Below are 19,810 nucleotides of genomic sequence, written 5' to 3'. Positions count from 1 at the left end.
GCAGAAGTGCAGAAACACAGAAGTGCTAGGTTGTAAATGGGGATGGACCAGGGAAAATACAGGATAAGGTGGTGTGTGCTGACCTTCCATCTAGAGGTATTACCCGAGACTTGATGCAGAACAGAGTGAGGTGGAGAAGTACCAACCATCTGACCCATGTTACTCAGAAAACATGTGTAAAACTGAAAATGAAAATGATAAAGAGTCAACCCTTCCCATATCTCCTGCACCATGAATGTTTGACCTAACAAGCATGCCATGGCCTAGGGGAAAATACAGTATCTGCTCAGTTCATTTAACGTTCCCTATTGCACTAACACCACAACATTTGTGCACCCATTCAGTCATTCATCTACTCCTCTTACTGATTTCATTAACAATGGGAAATGAAGTGCCTTGATGGGATTTATTATGCAAACAATAAATACATTTGATCCTATGAACAAACTGACTTTAATCAATCGCTTCCATCTCACATCTGTCCAAGTCATGAAGACCCATCTTGTATATCTGACTGTGTGAAAGACTGCAGTGATAGGTTAGTGATTAATTTTCCTTAATCCTTTCACTGATACTGTCATACAAGCACATATCATTCTGACTAAGACCAAACAATTATTAATTATTATTTGATGAGGCAAACCTCTTCCAGTTCAAGAAGTAAAACCTATTCTGATTAACTCTTTCACTGGTATTGACACATTTAGGTACTTTATTCAAGTAAGGGCCACATTACAGTATTTCTGTCAAATGAAGGAAACCTCTTCCAGTCTATCTCTGCAATCCAACACATACTCATACTATCTTAAATAGAACAGGGACCAAAGCACCCAACTTCATCAATCTACAAAATCTCACCAATAGCAACCTAATGACAGTACTGCTGTATGACCTTGAGCAGCCCTGTGACCTCCGGGTTGTTGTTCAGGAACATTACTGAGCTGGAAGGGTTCAGGACTAGTATTTTGATATAGCCTAGCAACTTAATTCACTTCCTACTTCTATCTCCAAATTATTAAAATATATTTATATATACATCTACTGTTATATACACTGCAATATCAACTGTACACATCAAAATAATTATGTACCTCAAACATTTGTCTTCAAAAAGTAATAACAACATTACCATATAGAAATATGTTATAATCTTAACAACAAATGAGATCTTACCTAAGAACCCTAACCCTATTGCTTGCATGACTGTCACAGAAACATGAACAATAAATCCAGCAAAGCAATCTCTCCATTACATGCCATAAAACTATGAAATAATAATGTCACTCAAATGTAGTGAATAACTGGACCATGTAACAGAAAATGGAAATTATCACCAAAAAATAAATAAATGAAAATAAATGGACAGTTTGCTGAGCTGGTATGCTGATAATGGCAGACGATGACAAGAATTATGTCATAAAAAGATTCCATTGGCACATTTGGAAATAATCCATGCAAAATTTAACTGGTATCACACTATTCACATTCATAGTCTTGAGGAAAATCACAGTACCAGTAATTTTTACCTATCAATCAAAGAAAAATCAAAAGAATAACTATAAATTGAACAAAATGTATCATACAATAATAAGCTTTCCAATTCTAGTACAGTACTGCACTCTGTTAATATACCAGTATTTCGCAATAAATCCTCCATCCTGCGGTCTCCATTCGCAGAAAACACCAATCCCAAAGGTTTTCCCCAAAATTCAAAGGAAAAGCTATATACACTATACATTATACAGTACATACATATATATATATATATATATATATATATATATATATATATATATATATATATAATTCATTTATACAGCATCTAAGACAAATGATGAAATGGACATTTTGTGTAATAATGGATTTATAAAGAATGATTAGACTAAGATCACCATGAAAGGAATGCTTTGAGTTAACATTGTACCAATTCCAGTATATATACACACTTATTATTATGATCCAGGACAATAAGACTATACACCCCAAAACATTAGGAAGAAAATCATAGCTGTGTACACTCCATCTCTGCCACTGAGTTACTGGCCTGAGTCTTGGAAAATGAGGAAAGAGAGCTTGGAATATTTTGATTACTTTCAACTATCACATTACTGTCCTTTATTGCTGAGTCAGTCCTGTCAAAGCCTTCATTCCAGTCTTTTGCCACCATGTCCAGAGTGTGCAAATTCAGCCCTTTTTTCAGGTTCAAGGTAGCTTCATTAATCATACTCTCATGTGGATCAAATACTGGGTAATCTGACTTAGCATCCTCTGGACTGTCTGACTGGGTGACCTTGGAACAATCTGATTTGGAAAAAGATGACGAGCCACGACTGAGAGTGTCTGAGGTGGCATAGGTACCCTCACTGATGGTGCGCAGTAAGGGTGGTGGATGTCGGGGGTCAGGGGTTGGGGCTTCAGGAGTTGATGCCTCAGAGGAGCTGCTGTGACTTCGACCTGCACAACATAAAAGTACAGGATCTAGGTAGTACAATGTCTCATCTTGATCAGAGGTTTCTTGAAACTTCTCTTACACTCTATTAAGCAACTTGGTACAATATGTTGTTACTTCTGTGGCCCCTACGCTCACACTGGCATGCACCTAATAAGTCTGCATACATCTGGCCTCTTCACCATATCCTCCGAGAAAATCTGTGGACATTATGTTGAGGGATTTCTGTGACAACTGATGCAGAAGGTAAATAAATGTGCTGTGAACTGCAGGGCAGCATTTGTGCTGGTACTGGTCTAGAGAAAGGCGATTGCCTCAAATCAGTCTTGCATAGCAAATTCTTGTCTCTCCAATAAGTGAACTTTTTACGAAACTTCTTCCAGTTCAGGAACTGCTCCAGTAGAGTATTGTTTGACAAAGGTTCTGAATGACTATGATGGCAATGTATTTGTGTGTGTGTTTGTGCTGAGGGGTGGTGGGAAATACAGTACCCTCGCGTCCAACATGCGTCTGTCCAGCACGATTCGTGTCAAGCACGGAGGGCAAAAAATTAGTACGATTTAATACAATTTAATTACTGTAACATGGGTGCGTTAGCATACCACAGGCGGAGCTCCGAGAAGTGGGTGAAATCCGCAGAGTTTGCCTCTAGCACGATCATCCCCAGTCCAAAACGGCCATACTGGACGTTCCCATGATGCTGACAACCAATCAAAACTTCCAATCAACTAGCCTCCCCCGCCCACTATCATGACATGATCATGATGTCGCCCAATTAAAAACGCTTCTGCTCTCACGTGATGTTTTGTTTAAATTTCTCCCGCCACAGCACCACTCAGTCGCATAATTCGCATTGGACGGTGCTTTTTTCTCGCTGCATTTTCTGCCCTTGCTATTGCATTTTACCCTGCTCACGATGCCTAGAGAGCCTTCTGAGAACCCTAAGACGCGGCAGCACCTCCCTCAGGCCACCAAGCTAGAAATCATCGAGAGGAAGAAGAAATGGGAGAGGAATTTCGAAGGACTTATGAGGGAGATTGAGGAGGAGCAGCAGCCATTACCTGCTAGTGACACCAGCAGCCATCCTCCAGAGACCCAGTAGGATTACCTACAGCCTCAGATACCACCTTCCATTCCCAGCAAGCCCACCAACACTATCCTAAAAGGTTAGTTATCATTCATAGTACAGTACCATATATTATAATTACATTAGTACCAATATATGTATTGGTATATGGTAGGTATTTAGGGTGACTTTTCCTAGGGTTGCTGACATAATTAATTTTTCCCCATAAGCTCTGTTGTATGTCCAACACGTTTTTGGTCCAACACGTGACTCGTGCATGTCAATATTACCGTGTTGGACGCGAGGGTACTGTACTTTCACAGCATTCTGTATATTGTACAAAAGTAGTCGGTTCCTTGTAGTTGGGTAGGTGAATCAAAGTTTTATGAATACAATGGAGCTTTCTGCTGATGCAATGAATTACGTACCTCTCAAATTTCTCTTGATTCTTCACTAGGAGTACAATACCGTATTTTAATTCTTCGTGATGGTAATTTATATTTGTGGTTGGTATGCATCCTCTTCTGTATTATCCTTAAGTGCTCTGCTTAGTGTTACCACACTTTCTGATACAAAGGGCACAATTCTAAAAGCTTCTAAAAACATCCAATATCTTCCCTGTTAAAGGAAGTTCAAAGATAATTCTTAAAATTTTAGATAAACAACAAATTTATCACAGATGATGATGTTTACCTAACTGTTCCAAACAAATAATTGCTGTGGTACTGCCATCTTTCCTGCAGAGCAGTGGGATGAGGAAACTTATGCTCTTCTAAAACTAACTCAACACACTATAAATCATGGAAAATCTGAGACAAGAATGTCATTGGTTTTGTTACTGCAGCCATAAATTATGTTAGGTCAACGCTGATGCTTGGTGTCAATAATCATACACAGCAGCCATAAATTACGTTATGTTAACACTAATGTTGGGTGTCAACAATCGCATAAAGCATTAAGAATTTGTTCTCTTTCTGCTTTAGATAAGTATACTATCACTCTTTCTCATTATTTTCACTCTATCTATCTATCTATCTATTCCCAGACGCCTCAATCCCATTTGGGGTGGCCACAAACAAATCGCCTCCAAGTCGTCCTGTCCCCCGCCATTTCTCTGCCCTGCTCCCAACTCACACCCCCCTCTCTCATATACCTCTCCACCCCATCCCTCCATCTCATCCTCGGCCTCCCCCTCCCTCTTCCCCCCTCCATCTCACTCACATACACTCTCTTCGTCAGTCTTTCACCCTCCATCCTCTCCGCATGGCCAAACCACCTCAGTGTGTTCCTCATAACGCTTCCTATCACATCCACATCCACACCACAACGCTCCTTTATATCTTCATTCATCAGCCTGTCTCTCCACGTGACTCCACAGGCTCCTCTTAAATAACTCATTTCCACTGCTCTCACTCTTGACTTGTGTCCTTCCAACAATGTCCAAGCTTCACTTCCGTACGTTAGAGTTGGTATCACAATACTGTCATGTAGTAACTTTTTCACTTCCATGCTCACTTCCCTGTTTCTTATCACTGCTTTCAAAGAACCAGCAACTTTTCTTCCCTGCTGTACCCTTTCAAGCACTTCACCCTCCAAACCTCCATCCTTACTCATCACACTACCCAAGTACTTAAACGTACTCACATTTTCCAATTCCTCACCATCCAACCTCGCTGTACATTCACTAACTTCACCTCTTTCAAAGACCATCACTTTACTCTTCCCTACATTCACCTTTAGATTCCGTTTCTTACACACTCTCTCAAACTCATCCACCAAGCCTTGCAGCTCCCCTTCGTCTTCACTCAACAACACAGTATCATCTGCAAACAACAGTACAGGGAGTTTCCAAACACTATCCTCTCTCACCAGGGCCACTCCAACATCCACTACCCTACCTTGTACCTCTTTTATTACCCCCATCCATGTACAGATTGAACAACCATGGAGACATGACACATCCCTGTTTCAAACCAACTTTCAAAGAGAAAAATTCACTTAGTTCACCATCCACACGCACTGCAGCCTTCGCACCATCGTACTTACTCTTCACAGCATTCAACAACTTCCCATCTACTCCATATATTCTTAACACTTTCCACAATCCTTGTCTATCCACCCTGTCATATGCTTTCTCCAAATCCATGAAAGCCGCATACAACTTCTTTCCCTTCTCTAGAAACTTTTCCACTAAAGATCTAAGAATGAATATCTGATCTACACAACATCTTCCCTTCCTAAAGCCTCCCTGTTCTTCTCCAACTAATTTCTCTGTTCTTTCTCTAACTCTTGTCTATAAGTATCCTACCATACACTTTTCCTATTATACTAAGAACACAAATGCCCCTATGATTACCACACAATTCATGTTTATGAGAAAAAGTGATGGAGGTCCACAGTGATACCTGATACTTCACAAAGAGGTCATGAAGTATGAAATGCTGAGAACCACTGATCTACAGCTGTTAACTTCAAGTATCTTCCTTCCCATCTGTTCTTTGCTGGTCTTCCTAATTCTTTTCTCTATCCTTTACTGAACACCCAAATAAACTCCTGTATTTTTTCCTTTCAAACACTATCACTTTTCCCTGATTTAAAATCACTTTCAATCTTCTCCTTGCAGACTTTCAAATTCACTCACCACCTTTGTAGATCTCTGTCACTTTCTGCTAACAAAACTGCACCATCAACATTCTGTATACCCATCCTACATTCCAACTCTGCTGTCACTACTTTCAACTCCTTTACTGTGAAGTCCTTATAAACTGTAAACAACCAAAGCAAAATGATACATTCTAGTCTTACTAATTAATGACTTGGAATCTGAGCAGACTGTACCATACTGATCTAAGATATCCATTAAAGATATTTACTATGAGGCCACCAGATCTTATGGATATCTCTTCTTGGAGTTTGTTAAAAGAAATTTCTACTCTATGTCCCTAAAAAAAAAAAAAAAAAAAAAAAAAAAAAAAAAAATGAAGACAAGGTAAACAGACTATTGTGAAGACTGACAAAGAGCATATACAAAGCAACGATAAAAATGATGATGATGATGACGATGATGATGATGATGATGATGAGGATGATGATGATGATGATGATGATGATGATGATGATGATGATGATGATGATGATGATGATGATGATGATGATGATGACGATGAACTGATGATGAGGATGATGAGGATGGTGATCAGCATAACCATTTTTCCACTATTAAATGGACTGGGTGCAGACACAGGAAAAGGAAAAACACAAAAAGAAGAACTAACATTGGAATAACCAGAGAAATTGGTGAAACAGTCATACATTCACTCACCACTCAAACCTTCAAAAATCTTTGCTCCACTCCAGCGACTTCATACCTGCACTATGTACAATACTTCATTACGTATGGCTTTAGGGATAGAATCCAAAGTGTGAATGCCAAAGTGCAAACAATGAGTGCAACCTAGGATAATGCATGTCATGAATCCATGTATTCAGGTCCATATCCCATATTAAAAATCTCATGTTTTAACCAATCCTCTGGCCTGACCCCAACCTGCCAACAAAAGTCCCTCCATGACCCCAACAAAACCAGATATGCTTTGTAAGAGCATAGCTTTCTGTACAGGGGTAAAGGAGACATAAAACCGTAATATTAACAAGGCTTACTTGAATAAAGAGTGTGAAAAACTCACAACGGTAAACCCCTACTGCCCACTAAAATCCCTAAATGACCTCAACTCAACTAAAGATATGTTATCTACAGGCACATACTGTACAGAGGCAATGCATACATAAGACTGTCATTAAAGAAGTTTATGGAAATAAAAAAGAAAAAAAAAAAAAAGGCAAAAAATAACTTCACATGATTACCATCAGGGACCCCTCTTCCAAGCACTACTGCAAAATCTGCATGCTTTAAACAATTTTTTTTTTTCTCTTTCTTTATTTTTTTTTATATAACCACACTCTGGGATTCTGTTCACATGGAGCCTATGTATCTGGAGGGTTTGCTGTATTTCTATTATTTGTTGATCTTTGTTTCCTCACAAATTCATTTCCCATAACAAGGCATCTGCACTGCAGTTTTCACCACATGCGACATGTTCATTCTCTGTGATCACACGAGCATTGACATATAAAAGAGTAATGATATACACCTATGGAATGGTTCATTCTCAGTGATCACACACGCACTGGCATATAAAAGCGTAATGATATACACCTATGGAATGTTATCATGCCATCTCAGGAATCTGGGCATAAATATGGGTAAATCAGTAGGCTTGTTGGTCAGTTTCAATCAAATATATTGCCTGTCACTTTGTATGCCAAAGCTGAATGATGCAGACTCTTTATTAAACCTACTGTACTATTCTTTCACCATCATCATCCATACCTCTTTCTTCACCTAGGATGGGATGAGGTAGGTTCTGAGAGCAAGAGAAAACCTGACAGGAGAAACTAACCAAGAGTCTGCCTAACTGAGTGGGCCAAACTCTTATTCACTCACTCATCAAGCCCCTTGAATCCTGACTCCATGCCACAGGTATACTAATCTGCAATATAATATACCTTACTGTACGGCTAACTGTATGATGTACATGTAGGAATGCACTGTATAACCAATAGGAAATCTGTTGTGGCTAATTCAGAGTGTTACACATTCAGCACATTCTGATCAGTTCTAATCTAATTGCCTTCTCTCTATCAGTAGCAGCCCAGACTTCATACATGCCAGACCTGTACTACTTGGCTCAGTAAATCAAGTATCTCCACCCTGAGTTGCTTCACCACCTGCACCAGAACCATTCTGTGACACCTGTAATACATTCACATTTATGTGCTTTATATCACCAAGTAGCTAGAGTCAATCTCATGACCATTACTTCACAGGAATAACAAATATGTCACACATACCTCTGCACAAAATTCTTCCAAACAGTTTGCTCCATATTCAAATCCCTAGTCTTATCATCCTCTGTACTTCACTTTCTCATACACTCATTTACTCTACTTATCCACCTTCCTGGCCAACCATGCCTCCTTCCACCTTCAAACCTGCTAAAATACTGTATACCTTTATCATCAATTATATCACACCCATTCCCTCCACATGACCATACCATCTAAGCACACTCTTTTTGACTCTAAACTTCCTTACTTTATATCTTTAACAGATCATCATATTCTTTATCCTATCCACTTTCTGTACTCCACACACATTTCTCAAAAACCTCATTTCTACTACTTTTACTCCTGGCTTTTCATTTTCATGGCACACCAGTCTCACACCCATATGGTAATGTAGGCATTAAAAGTCCTTCACAAGAAATCTCTGGTAACTGTTACACTCAGCCCTCTGTTCAATATCAAGGCCTTAATAACTCCAGATACTTACCTTCCTGTGCTACTCTACTTCCTAATTCCACTGCACACTTACAATTCCTTGTATTTACTTTCTAAAAAATTGATACTCTATGAAAAATATACAAACTAACTGTAGGAACTACCCACACTAAATTTACAAACTACATCCAATGTTTGAAAAAATAATGATCAAAATAGTTTTGCCACCATAAGACTTTTCCTACCTGAATAAAAATGCCTAGCAGTCATTCAAGTAAAATTCTAAAGAACATCCATTGCCTGAAAAACTGGTCATAATTTGTTAAAGATCAGCAGCTCAAAGGAACTAACATCATTATTACCACAATTTACTAAAGTACCCATACTGCCTTGTTTTTAACTATTACACACTTTCAGGGCACCTACTGTTTCTAGAATAATGGTCAAGTATACACTTACCATTGAAGTTGTATATGTCCACCAGAAGATCAGATGGTACTGGTGCTCCAACAGTGTAATGCATTGCTAAACTTTCGAGCCAAACTTCCAGTATCTCAAAAGGGGGTCTGGGGAAGGAAAGAAAAAATCATCATTATATAAACCATTATTCTGATACAATACCCAACTAAGTGAGGCAGGCAGGATCCAAAACTAGGAATTCATAAAACAAGAGTAGGAATATCTATCAACTGAGTGCACATTAAAATGAGTCATACAATAATTCGCGTATCATTCAAGTAGGAGGTGGGTCGATGTGGAATGTGTGCAAGAAGTCCAGTACGGGGGTGGTTCAGCCAGAAAGACTGCTGGGAGGGATTGTTATTATAAGTTGTTCTGGCAGAGTAGGACAGACAGATATGGTGGTGTGGGTGTATTGGCTGGGAAGAAATGGGTAGAATATGTCATGAATGATATGAGGGTAAGTGATAAGATAACAGAAGTGAAAATTTTGTTCGGTGGGAAAATGGTTGCAATTACATTAGTGTATGCTCTACAGGCAGGCTTGAGTGAGGTAGAGATGGATAGATTTGGGATGACTTAATACATGTATCAAGTGGTATGGTGGATGATGAGATTGTATTTTTGGGAGGGAACATAAATGGTCATGTAGGTAACGCAGCTCAAGGATATGAAGAAGTACATGGGGGATGTGCATATGGTACAGGAAATGAGGACGGGGAAAGGATACTTGAGTTTGGGGAGGCAATGAACATGCCTGTGTGCAATACACATTTTAAGAAAAGAAAGAGTAGGTTGATTATGTACGAGTCTGGGGGAGACAGCAGCCAGATAGACTATTTCCTGGTCAGGAGGGCTGATAGGAGGTTAGTGAGGAATTTTAAAGCTACAGGAAGCGAGAAGTGTACAGTATGCAGCAACACAAGTTATTCATAAGTGACGCGGTGCTTAACCCGCCGTGTCCCAGAGAAGTGAATTCACGTCCTCACATGATGCGCACTCATATCCCAGAGACGTGAATTAACGCGGCAACATTGCAAGGTCCCTAAGTTGCACAATTTTCAATTTTCGCAAGTGAATTCGCGAGTGATTTTTGGCACGTATACACGGGACACCTTCCTCTATTCCTCTACAAGATGCCAAGCAGGGACAATGCCTTACACCGCATAACCTCTCCCCCCCCCCCTTGCACGCCATTGTCTCAGCAATTCACCTGTTACCAGTGACCTGGCCAATAAAGACATTCAGTTCCAGAGTGACAATGTGGAGGACAAAGTTTACATAGCATTAGAGGAAGAAACAGAAATGATGATCAGGTAATGTGGGAAATAAAGGTCATGACTGGTGATGAGTGAGTGAGTGAAACAATGCTTATAATGCCTATATTACTGTTTGAAAACCAATATACTCTTGTCCTACATATAAATTCGTACCAAGTAAATAAATAAATACTGTTTATGAGTGGATAAAATAGTTACCCTCCCATAGAACTCGTTTTCTTTGGTGCCAGCCTGTTAGAAAACCCAGTCAGGTAAGGAAGTACTCGTACCTAGATCGAGTATATTAAACCTCAGGTGAGCGATTTCTCTATGAATTTTCGATGTTTCTCACCAAAAGCGGATGTTTGAGCCAAAAAAAAAAAAAGTCCAAAAATGCAGGGACTGGGGCGTACCACTGCCCAGAAAACGTCGGGATGGGGCGGGTTAAGGAGTGGGTGATGAAAAAGAGGACCCATGCACCTGGGAGGAAAATAAGGAAGCTGAAAAACCAAGCAGTAAGGGATGCCTTCTATAGGGAGATGAGGAGAGTGGTGGCTGAACTGGGAGACGTGGATGGAATTGTTAATGAACAGTACAGAGCCCTCAAGACCAACCTCTTGAGAGTTACTGATTCAGTATGTGGATGGACATGAGGCCCATTATGACATAAAGTGGCTTGGTGGTGTGATGAGGGTGTAGAAGCTCCAGCTATGGAGAAAAGAAGGTTTTTCCGGGAATGGAAGAAGAGTGGTAACAGAGATGAATACTTGGCTGCCAAGCATATGGCTAGAAAAGAGGTTTACATGATGAAGTCTCAGTCACAGAGACTTTTACTTAATAACCTAGTTTGTGTGGAAGAGATGAATATGATTTTTAAGGTGGCAGATCAGATGAAAAGGGGGGAATAGGGATATCACAGGTGAGCAGTGTGTGAAGAATGATGAAGGAAGGGTTGTAGTGAACAGTGGGGATATTAAAGACGAATGGAGAAAGCATTACAGCTGGTTGTTGAATGAGGAGTTTGACTGGGAGAAAGTTTGGAGCCAACAGATCCAGTGTTTGGCCCTTGGCCTTTGACTGACCCTGCTACTGTGAGAAAGGCAATAGGCAGGATGCAGGTGGGGAAGGCAGCAGGTGTGTCTGGGTTGACTGCTGAAATGTTGAAAGCCTCAGGAGATTAGTCACTGACCTGGTAAATACAATCATATACGAGTGTGTCGTCCCACATGATTGGCTGAAGAGTGTAACTGTGAATGTGTACAAGGGGAAGGGTGATGCCCTGAAAAGAGGAAATTATAGAGGCTTAAAACTTTCACAATTAACTCTAAGCCCTTGACCACCCCGTTTGGGATACATGGCGTCTGGCAATGGATGGATGGATGGATTAAAACTTTCAGACCTGATAATGAAGGTAATGGACTGAGTTCTAGAAGGTATGATTAGACAAAGTGTGAATACTGATGACATGCAGTTTGGGTTACTGCCAGGCAAAGGGACCACTGATGCCATATTCACTGTTTGACAGCTTCAGGAAAAATATACAGTACAATCCCAGTTAACCGGGTGGCTTGGGGAATTTACCTTCCCGGTTACAGATTTTTCCCGTATTTCTGATTTTCAAGTCAAATCTATACAAAGGCTATCACAGCAGTAAATACAGTTCATGTACTCACCAGTCACATTAGGGGTTACACTAAGAGATTCCGCCTGAAAAACTGCCTTGTAAACACACACCATGGTCATAACGGACGTGCGTGCAATGTCTAGCAATTTTCAGTACTGCAAATTGCACCAGTCCATTGTTTACCGAATTACTGTATTCATTATATGTACTGTACTCATAAAAATTGAAAAATAAAATAAAGAAATAAAAGCTTGAACATTTATTAGTGAACTGATGATGTGTTAAGACTGCACTGTAGAATTATCACGACACCTGTGCCCCCATGTGAGTTTGTTTACGTTTACGACTGTTCTTCTTCTTCCCCACCTGACCTCCATCACTCCACCCCTCACCCGCCACTCAGCTGTTTTGCAGAAAATAAAATAAATGATGTACGTATGAAATGCAGGCATATTATTTATTTATTTTTCTTCCAACAAAGTAAACTTTCATTCCTATTAACATTTATATTCAGCCATTAGTGTTTTATAATGTTCGCCTTTTTCAAGTCTGTTGCATATGTCCAGCTTCTGTTTCAAGGTAAGCACGATACGCTTACGTTTAGTTTGCACTTTAGGCATTTTGGAGTGTACAAATTACCGTCTATCAGAGGAACACAATAGCAAGAGAGCTTGTTTACTGTCTGGTGGCAAAACGCAAACTGGTGATTTTTGGAGGGTGTGGAGGATGACTGAATTCAAGAAGGGGAAAGAGGGGCAGAGGAGGGGTGGTTAAGAGGATTTGCTAGGGATTTACATTAGCCGGAAATGTCTTCACCTCGCTTTGTCTGACTTCACCCAGCCTCGCGTGACACGATCAAATGGCAGTTTGGCAGTCCATTCAAATTAGCGCACAGTTATAACTTACTGACATTTTTACCACCCCTTGAATTTTCCCGTTGTTCTGAGTATTCCGTTTGTCTGGATACCGGATAGCTGGGATTGTACTGTATTTGGAAAGAAAAGGGAACTGTACTTTGTTTTTGTTGATTTGAAGAAGACCTTTGACAGAGTCCCTAGAGAGGTGGTGAAGTGGGCAATGAGAAAGCTTGGTTTGGAGGAGTGGCTGGTTAGGGTGTTTATGACCATGTAGATGGGTGCTTGCACCCAGGTAAAGGTGAATGGAGATTTGGGTGGTAAGTTTTCTGTGAATGCTGGTGTGCACTTGGGGTCAGTTTTGAGCCCCTTGTTATCACGGTACCTGAAGCCCTCTCACGTGACTGCAGAAATGGACGCCCGTGGGAAATGTTCTATGTTGATGATTTACTGTTACCTGCAGAGAATGCTGGTGAGGTGGAGGAAAGATTTAGAAAGTGGAGAGATGGTATGGGACACATGGGGCTTAAGAGTAAATGCAGATAAAACAAAAGTGATGGTATCTAGGGCCAGAGAAGGTACTATGAAAGAAGAGGGAGAGTGGCCATGTGCAACTTGTTACACGGGTGTGGGAAGCAATTCCATCTAGTCCAGTGTCTGTGATAAGCGAGTGCATAAAAGATGAAGTGGTATTAGAGGTAGACGGTGAGATAATGCTGATTTCATTTGTGCAGTGCGTCGGGGAGAGCAGGTGGAGATTGTCAGGAGTGAAAGGACTGAAACTGCTGGTGAGTCTCTTGAGTGTGTGAAAGTTTTGTTATTTGGGAGACATGTTATCTGCTGGAGGTGGGACTGGAGCTACCTCTGTTGCTAAAGTAAGGAATGGTTGGAGGAAGTTCTGGGAGCTGTTGCCTCTCCTGATGTTGAGAGAGCCCTCCCTCCTGCTAAGAGATCTTTGTATGTATCATGTATTAGAAGTATTATGCTGAATGGCAGTGAGACCTGGGCAGTAAAGGAAGAATATATTTCCTGGCTCAAAAGTACAGAGATGACAATGATTACGTGGAAGTGCAGTGTAGCCCTGAGAGTGAGGCCTGGGGGGGGGGACTAAGTTACTGATGGAAGTGTTGCGGGGTAGGATGGGACTGGAGTGTATTGGTGATGTGATGAGGAGAGGTGGAATGAGACGGTTTGGGCATATGGAGAGGATGGAGATGATAACTGGGTGCAGAAAGTGAGAAGTGTTAATGTTAGGAGTAGGGCTGCGAAAGGTAGACCGAAAAGAGTGTGACCTCAGGGTTAAGGGACTGAATAGAGAAACTGCCAGAGATCAAGCAGCATGAACAGCCACCATTAGATGACCAAGGCTGACACATACATGCATGATAGAGCCTTAAAAAACAAAACAAAACAAAACAAACACCTACAGGCTTCATTATACTTGCTTATGAAACCACAAGAGGGTTATGCACTTGGCCTAGCCTGTCTGTCTGTTAGCAAACTTGTGGAAAACTACTGGACTGAATGGCACTGAATCTGATGTCCTGACTGCGGAACATCAGAGGAACATGAGAAAAATTTTTGGCCAGAAAATACCATAGGTCATAGGTCAAGGGTAGGATCAACTAAGTTTTGATTTGATTTTGATCAAACTTGGTGGAGGAGTTGGGGGACAGGAAAAGGTGAAGTATGTCAATTTAGAAAAGTATGAAGCAAAGGTCACAGGGCATGTTAAAAAAAAAAAAAAAAAAAAAAAAAAAAATTAAATTAAATCAAACAAGTCTGATTTGATTTGGATCAACTTTGGTGGAAAGAATTAAAGTTCGAAAAGGATTATATTTTTCTGTTCTCAGAACAGTTAGTCAAAGATTAAGGTCACATGGTAAAGTCAACGAAAACACTTTTGATCCAATTTTAACCATTATATACATGATCCCCAACCATCCACTGGATTTAGACCCTGATAAGGCACATCCAGTAGCAGCATCTGAATGCAATGGACAATCAGGCATCTACAGTATCTGTTGGCTATACAATTACAACCAAACGTAGAAAATGGATTTCTGGATAATGGGACACTATTTTGCTTGTCACTAAGTTTAAACTACATTAAGTAAGGGGATGGTGGTGTCCCACCTACCATGATATATATAATGATAAAAAACTGAAATAATAATAACAACAATCTTACCTAACATCTGGATTAGTATTGCAACACATGAAGGCAATCTTATAAAATGGTTCTGGACAATCCTGACAATAGTTGGCCTGGAAGACTGTCTCATTGAGTCCGAAGTCCATTGAGCGCGGCATGTAGTCTGGGTCCGCCTCAACACGACCAATTATCTGACCAAAGAAAAGTTAATGTTTTATCCTGAATGTTGTGCAACAGAATGTTAAAAAACATTTGTTCACAGTTCTGTACAAGAAAATGGAGAAAGAATAACTAATAACTGACAACAACACAGAATAGAGTAGACAAACAGTTGTTCAACTGAAGAAAATTATATATGCAGACACTATAGGAAATATCTTTCTATCTGCCTATCATTAAATCCTTTCTTGCTCCATTAGGAGTCTGGGGCTAGGCTACTTGATCAAAAAATTTATAGCAATGGTGACCTGCCTTTCAGCCCAGTACTGTAGCAACCAGTCATATGTGAGCATTGAACCTTAATGAACCCTCAGATGTAAGTCATTACTGGCCACATCTGCTTGGAGAGTCTTAGGTACCGTAAAACGCCATAACTTCGGACATTTTTTATGTGTTTTAATGAATAACTCCTTGTAGAATGGTGCAATTTTATTCCTGTTGGTGTCATGTGGTAGCCAGGAAGAGTACCTACTAACTCCATATATTTAAAAAAATTAGCCAAGCTAAACTTGTGCTTTTTTTTTTTCATTTTCAAGTGTCCGAAGTTAGGAACAAATTTTCTAACTTCGGACAGCTCTTCCAAACTTCGGACATCCATGTATTTTCCCTTTAAACATGAGAATGGTTAATGGGATCTATCTCTGGACACACTGGCCAAACTTCGGACACTTGAGAAGTTTTTAAAAAATGTAAAAAAAAATATTGGGCACTCGTGACCTGAGTTATACATATATATAGAGAAGTATCCCAAAATATCTTCTTTTTGGAGCTCGTAATTTCATATCACATTAAATTGCATCATATCACATTGTAGTGAGGTATTCTGGCCGTAAATAGAACTAAGAACTATTCACGAACTTTTTGAGATGAAAAAATAAAATAAAAATGCACTGCATATACCCAAAACTGTAAGAGGAACTGTCCTCATTTTCCTAAACAAAACTTCACTTAATTATCAAGTATGTACCTCATTGACTCAACAAATGCATACCGAAATAACATAATATGATGTTGAACATTTCTTACAGGTTCTAAAGACACACACACACACACACACACACACACACACACACACACACACTGTCACTGCTGTCATCAACCATTGGGTATACAAATGTGTGAGGTGTACCCTGAACGTGTTTGAGAAACCTGACATGTATTTCTGGTTTTACCTTCACAATGATAGCAATATAATGCCTATATCTGTCTTTGGTATCAAAGGGAACCCTCACAACTACCCAATCTGAGGGAACAACTTTATCCCCAATAATCTGGGTAGAGGTGACTGTCAGGGGAGATGCTTGTGCTTCATGGTTGGGTGCAGATGTGGAAGTAGAAGGCTGTGCTGCTATCTCTGCTGTATCCTCTTGTGGCTGCAGTGGCTGGGGTTGTGGATCCTCAACTTCACACTCTTCATGCTGGCTCTCTGTTTCATTTTGTAGTGCCCTTGTAGTAATACTCATGCCCGGTGACACATTCAACCTTTTCTTTCGCCTTGGTTTCGCTATAGCTGGACTTGAGCTTGACTGACTGGTTCCATGCCTCATGTCCTTCAACAATTCCAACACTGAGCTGTCTAAGGCAGTACTGGTAGATGGTCCTGGTGTACCAGTATCAGCTGTATCTTGGATTGAATCTTCTGGAAGTCTTGAGATGGATTTCTGTGGATCAAGAGGATAAATGCCGGACTTCCTAAACCCACTACGTAGGTTGTCAGCAATGGTCCCTTTAACTTTATCCACCAGTTCGGTGGGAAGCAGTCTTTAGGTAATGAAGCACTCAGCCTACCAACAGTAGTTTTCTTGAAGTTCTCGAGGATCTTACGCCAGTGCACTTTTAGAGGCCGGAACACAGCAACATCGAGAGGTTGTGTCAAGTGCGTGGAGTTAGGTGGTAAGAGAAGAAAGGAGATATTATGTTTCTCACATGACTCAATAACACTGGGTCATACATGGCTTGCCAAGTTGTCTCCTATAATGACAAATCTACCTGTCTTGCGTTTAGCATAGGGGAGGATAATTTTGTGGAACCAGTCATCGAATGAACACGAGTCGAACCATCCACTGGGGGACCTATTGTATAGTGTTCCAGGAGGGCCCCCTTCAGTCCAGGTATCGTAAAGATGGATAGCTTTATACACCACATATTGAGGGAGTAACACACCAGATGCAGTTCCAGAGAACATAATAGATATTGAGGATTTTGTTGAGTTCATGGTTCTCTCTGGATATTTAGTGCCCCGCCTCACTATGACTTTCTTTTTACCTGGATCATCAGTAAGATTGGTCTCATCAAAATTTATTATGTTCTCTGGAGGCACACCTTCTAGGGATTTTTTCAGGTTACTGTAGAACTCGGCTAGCATGGCTCTTGTCACTCTGGCTCTGTCAGTCTTTATATTCTGGGACAATCGTCTACTAAGGATTTGTGGCGCTGGAAGAAGGAATGGGCCCATTTAACACCAGGTACATTGTTACTGAATCGTGACACAATAACCCCTCGTTTGTCTAAATATGCTTTCACTAACATCCTCAAGTCCAAATTGTCGAGTGGGAATCCCCATTCTGCCAATGTGAGGATTCTCTGACACACCAGTAACTCTTCATCATGGCTCAATGAAGTATTACGTCCCACTTGTTTGCAATGTTTTTGTATCAGGTAATCATGTAATGTGCTCTTTTTTAATTTATATTTTTCAGCTGCTTTGCGCACACTCATGTTCTTGTTATTTATGTCATCTTTAGCCTTTTCCAGGGCACTTTTGGACACTTTACCTGTGTAGGCTCTTTTCTTCTTTATAGGAGATTTCGCTGTTTTAGCCATGTTTTTCTGTTTATATAATTAGCATCACTTTACCATTAATATTATTGTCTGTCCGAAGTTTGGACTTTATTTGGCTCAAATAATTTGTCTGTCCGAAGTTAGGAATTTTTTCAGCAAAATAAAGAAGTATTCATTAAAGCAGGCATAGCAAGATTATCCATGCATATATTTTGAAACAGTTTACTTCCCAGTACTTACAGCACTTTTCTACATATAATCGTACTGTTCACTTTTTTACAATTGAAACTGTTTGTTCTGTGTGAACAAAGTTTTGCAGGGTAAGAAAATTCAGTTATTTTTTCCAATGGATTCACGAATTTTTTTCACCCACACATATTCAAGCTAGTTTAATAGGATTAATACATAATAGTCTTAGAGGATTACCTTACCTACCCACATCATTATTTTTTGCAAATATCGCACTCTCTTCCAATAAACTTGAATTATTACATTTTTTTACGAAATGTCCGAAGTTTGGACGCCGTCCGAAGTTATGGCGTTTTACGGTACTAAACTACCAAGCCTCCATTTGGTTACATACCAGTAGTTACCACTCAATGTAGTAAATGGTTAAGAGGAAAAAATTTGATCTGTCACTCTGCATGGAGTCACAGCACTACAGCAAGTGAGCAGATAGTGAGTGTTACCACCTACCACACCAAAGGAAAACTGTTGTGTTTAAGTGAAAATTACCTTATGAATGGGTTATGTTCCTCTACCAGAGATTATCTTATCAAATTCAAAGTCATATTCAAGCCTTCAGAAAACCAGCAAAATGTATCTCATGTGGTGACGTGCACCTCAAGCAAACATATTCGACTGTAAATTATAGATCTACTCTTCAATGTACAAACTAAATTTCTCACCTCACATAAGATGATACCAAAACTGAAGATGTCAACCTTCTCATCATACTTGTTTCCTTTCATCATTTCTGGTGCCATCCAGAAGGGATTCCCAACCACCGTGTATCTAATAAATAAAAAGTTATAATGGAAGATTAATAGAAGAATATATACTACATATCATCATCATCAAGACCCTAACTGCTGCAACTTTATGTCAAACGTTCCCCTCTCAAAGGCCTGTGTTTCACCTACTTAGAGGATTGTGTTTAATTCTGTCACACCATGCAAATGGATGCCCTTCCTTGTGTCAACCAATGTACAACCCTTCGGTCAATAGTACACACTAGAATATTAACCCCTAGGCTGCTGCGGCCCTAAACATTTCGTATGTCCGTGTTGCAAGAAAACTAGTTAAAAAAATTGTATTTTCATTATGTGTTTTGACCCACTTATACCTAACCAAACATGATAATATTTTAGTCAGACAAAGTTTACACTCCACACTGACAATTCACAACCCACTCATCAAGCATAAGCATGAAGTCGGTGCAAAAAACGACTGAAAAGTTTACAATATTTCACGCAGCTCTTCCAGAATGTACGATGCAGTCTATCAACTGGAACTTCCAGAATGCTATACATAGCTGAGGGGTTGAAAACAGTAGTGTCGGCCAAGGTGAGTCAGACCATACAGACCACAGGGACAGACTGGAT

The 19,810-nt window shown here is 40.0% G+C and overlaps 1 protein-coding gene across 1 annotated transcript in view; it reads right to left on the bottom strand.

Moving 5' to 3' along the window:
* Positions 1–1,895: 1,895 nt before the first annotated feature.
* Positions 1,896–19,810, bottom strand: part of LOC145398956 (LIM domain kinase 1-like) — a 102,123-nt gene continuing 84,208 nt past the window's right edge. Inside the window, exons 15-19 of the mRNA XM_080271690.1 lie at positions 19,115–19,220; positions 15,243–15,397; positions 9,315–9,421; positions 2,299–2,454; positions 1,896–2,244 (exon numbers count right to left, since the gene is read on the bottom strand). Coding sequence (XP_080127816.1) covers positions 2,003–2,244; positions 2,299–2,454; positions 9,315–9,421; positions 15,243–15,397; positions 19,115–19,220 — 766 coding nt within the window. The 3' untranslated portion in view covers positions 1,896–2,002. The remainder of the gene's footprint in view (positions 2,245–2,298; positions 2,455–9,314; positions 9,422–15,242; positions 15,398–19,114; positions 19,221–19,810) is intronic.

Source organism: Coenobita brevimanus, chromosome 47, assembly GCF_032717465.1.
Source record: "Coenobita brevimanus isolate Jiangsu-jjx chromosome 47, ASM3271746v2, whole genome shotgun sequence".
Lineage (NCBI taxonomy): Eukaryota > Metazoa > Arthropoda > Malacostraca > Decapoda > Coenobitidae > Coenobita > Coenobita brevimanus.
Note: the sequence above shows the minus strand (reverse complement) of the source record. Positions and strands in the feature narration are given on the sequence as shown.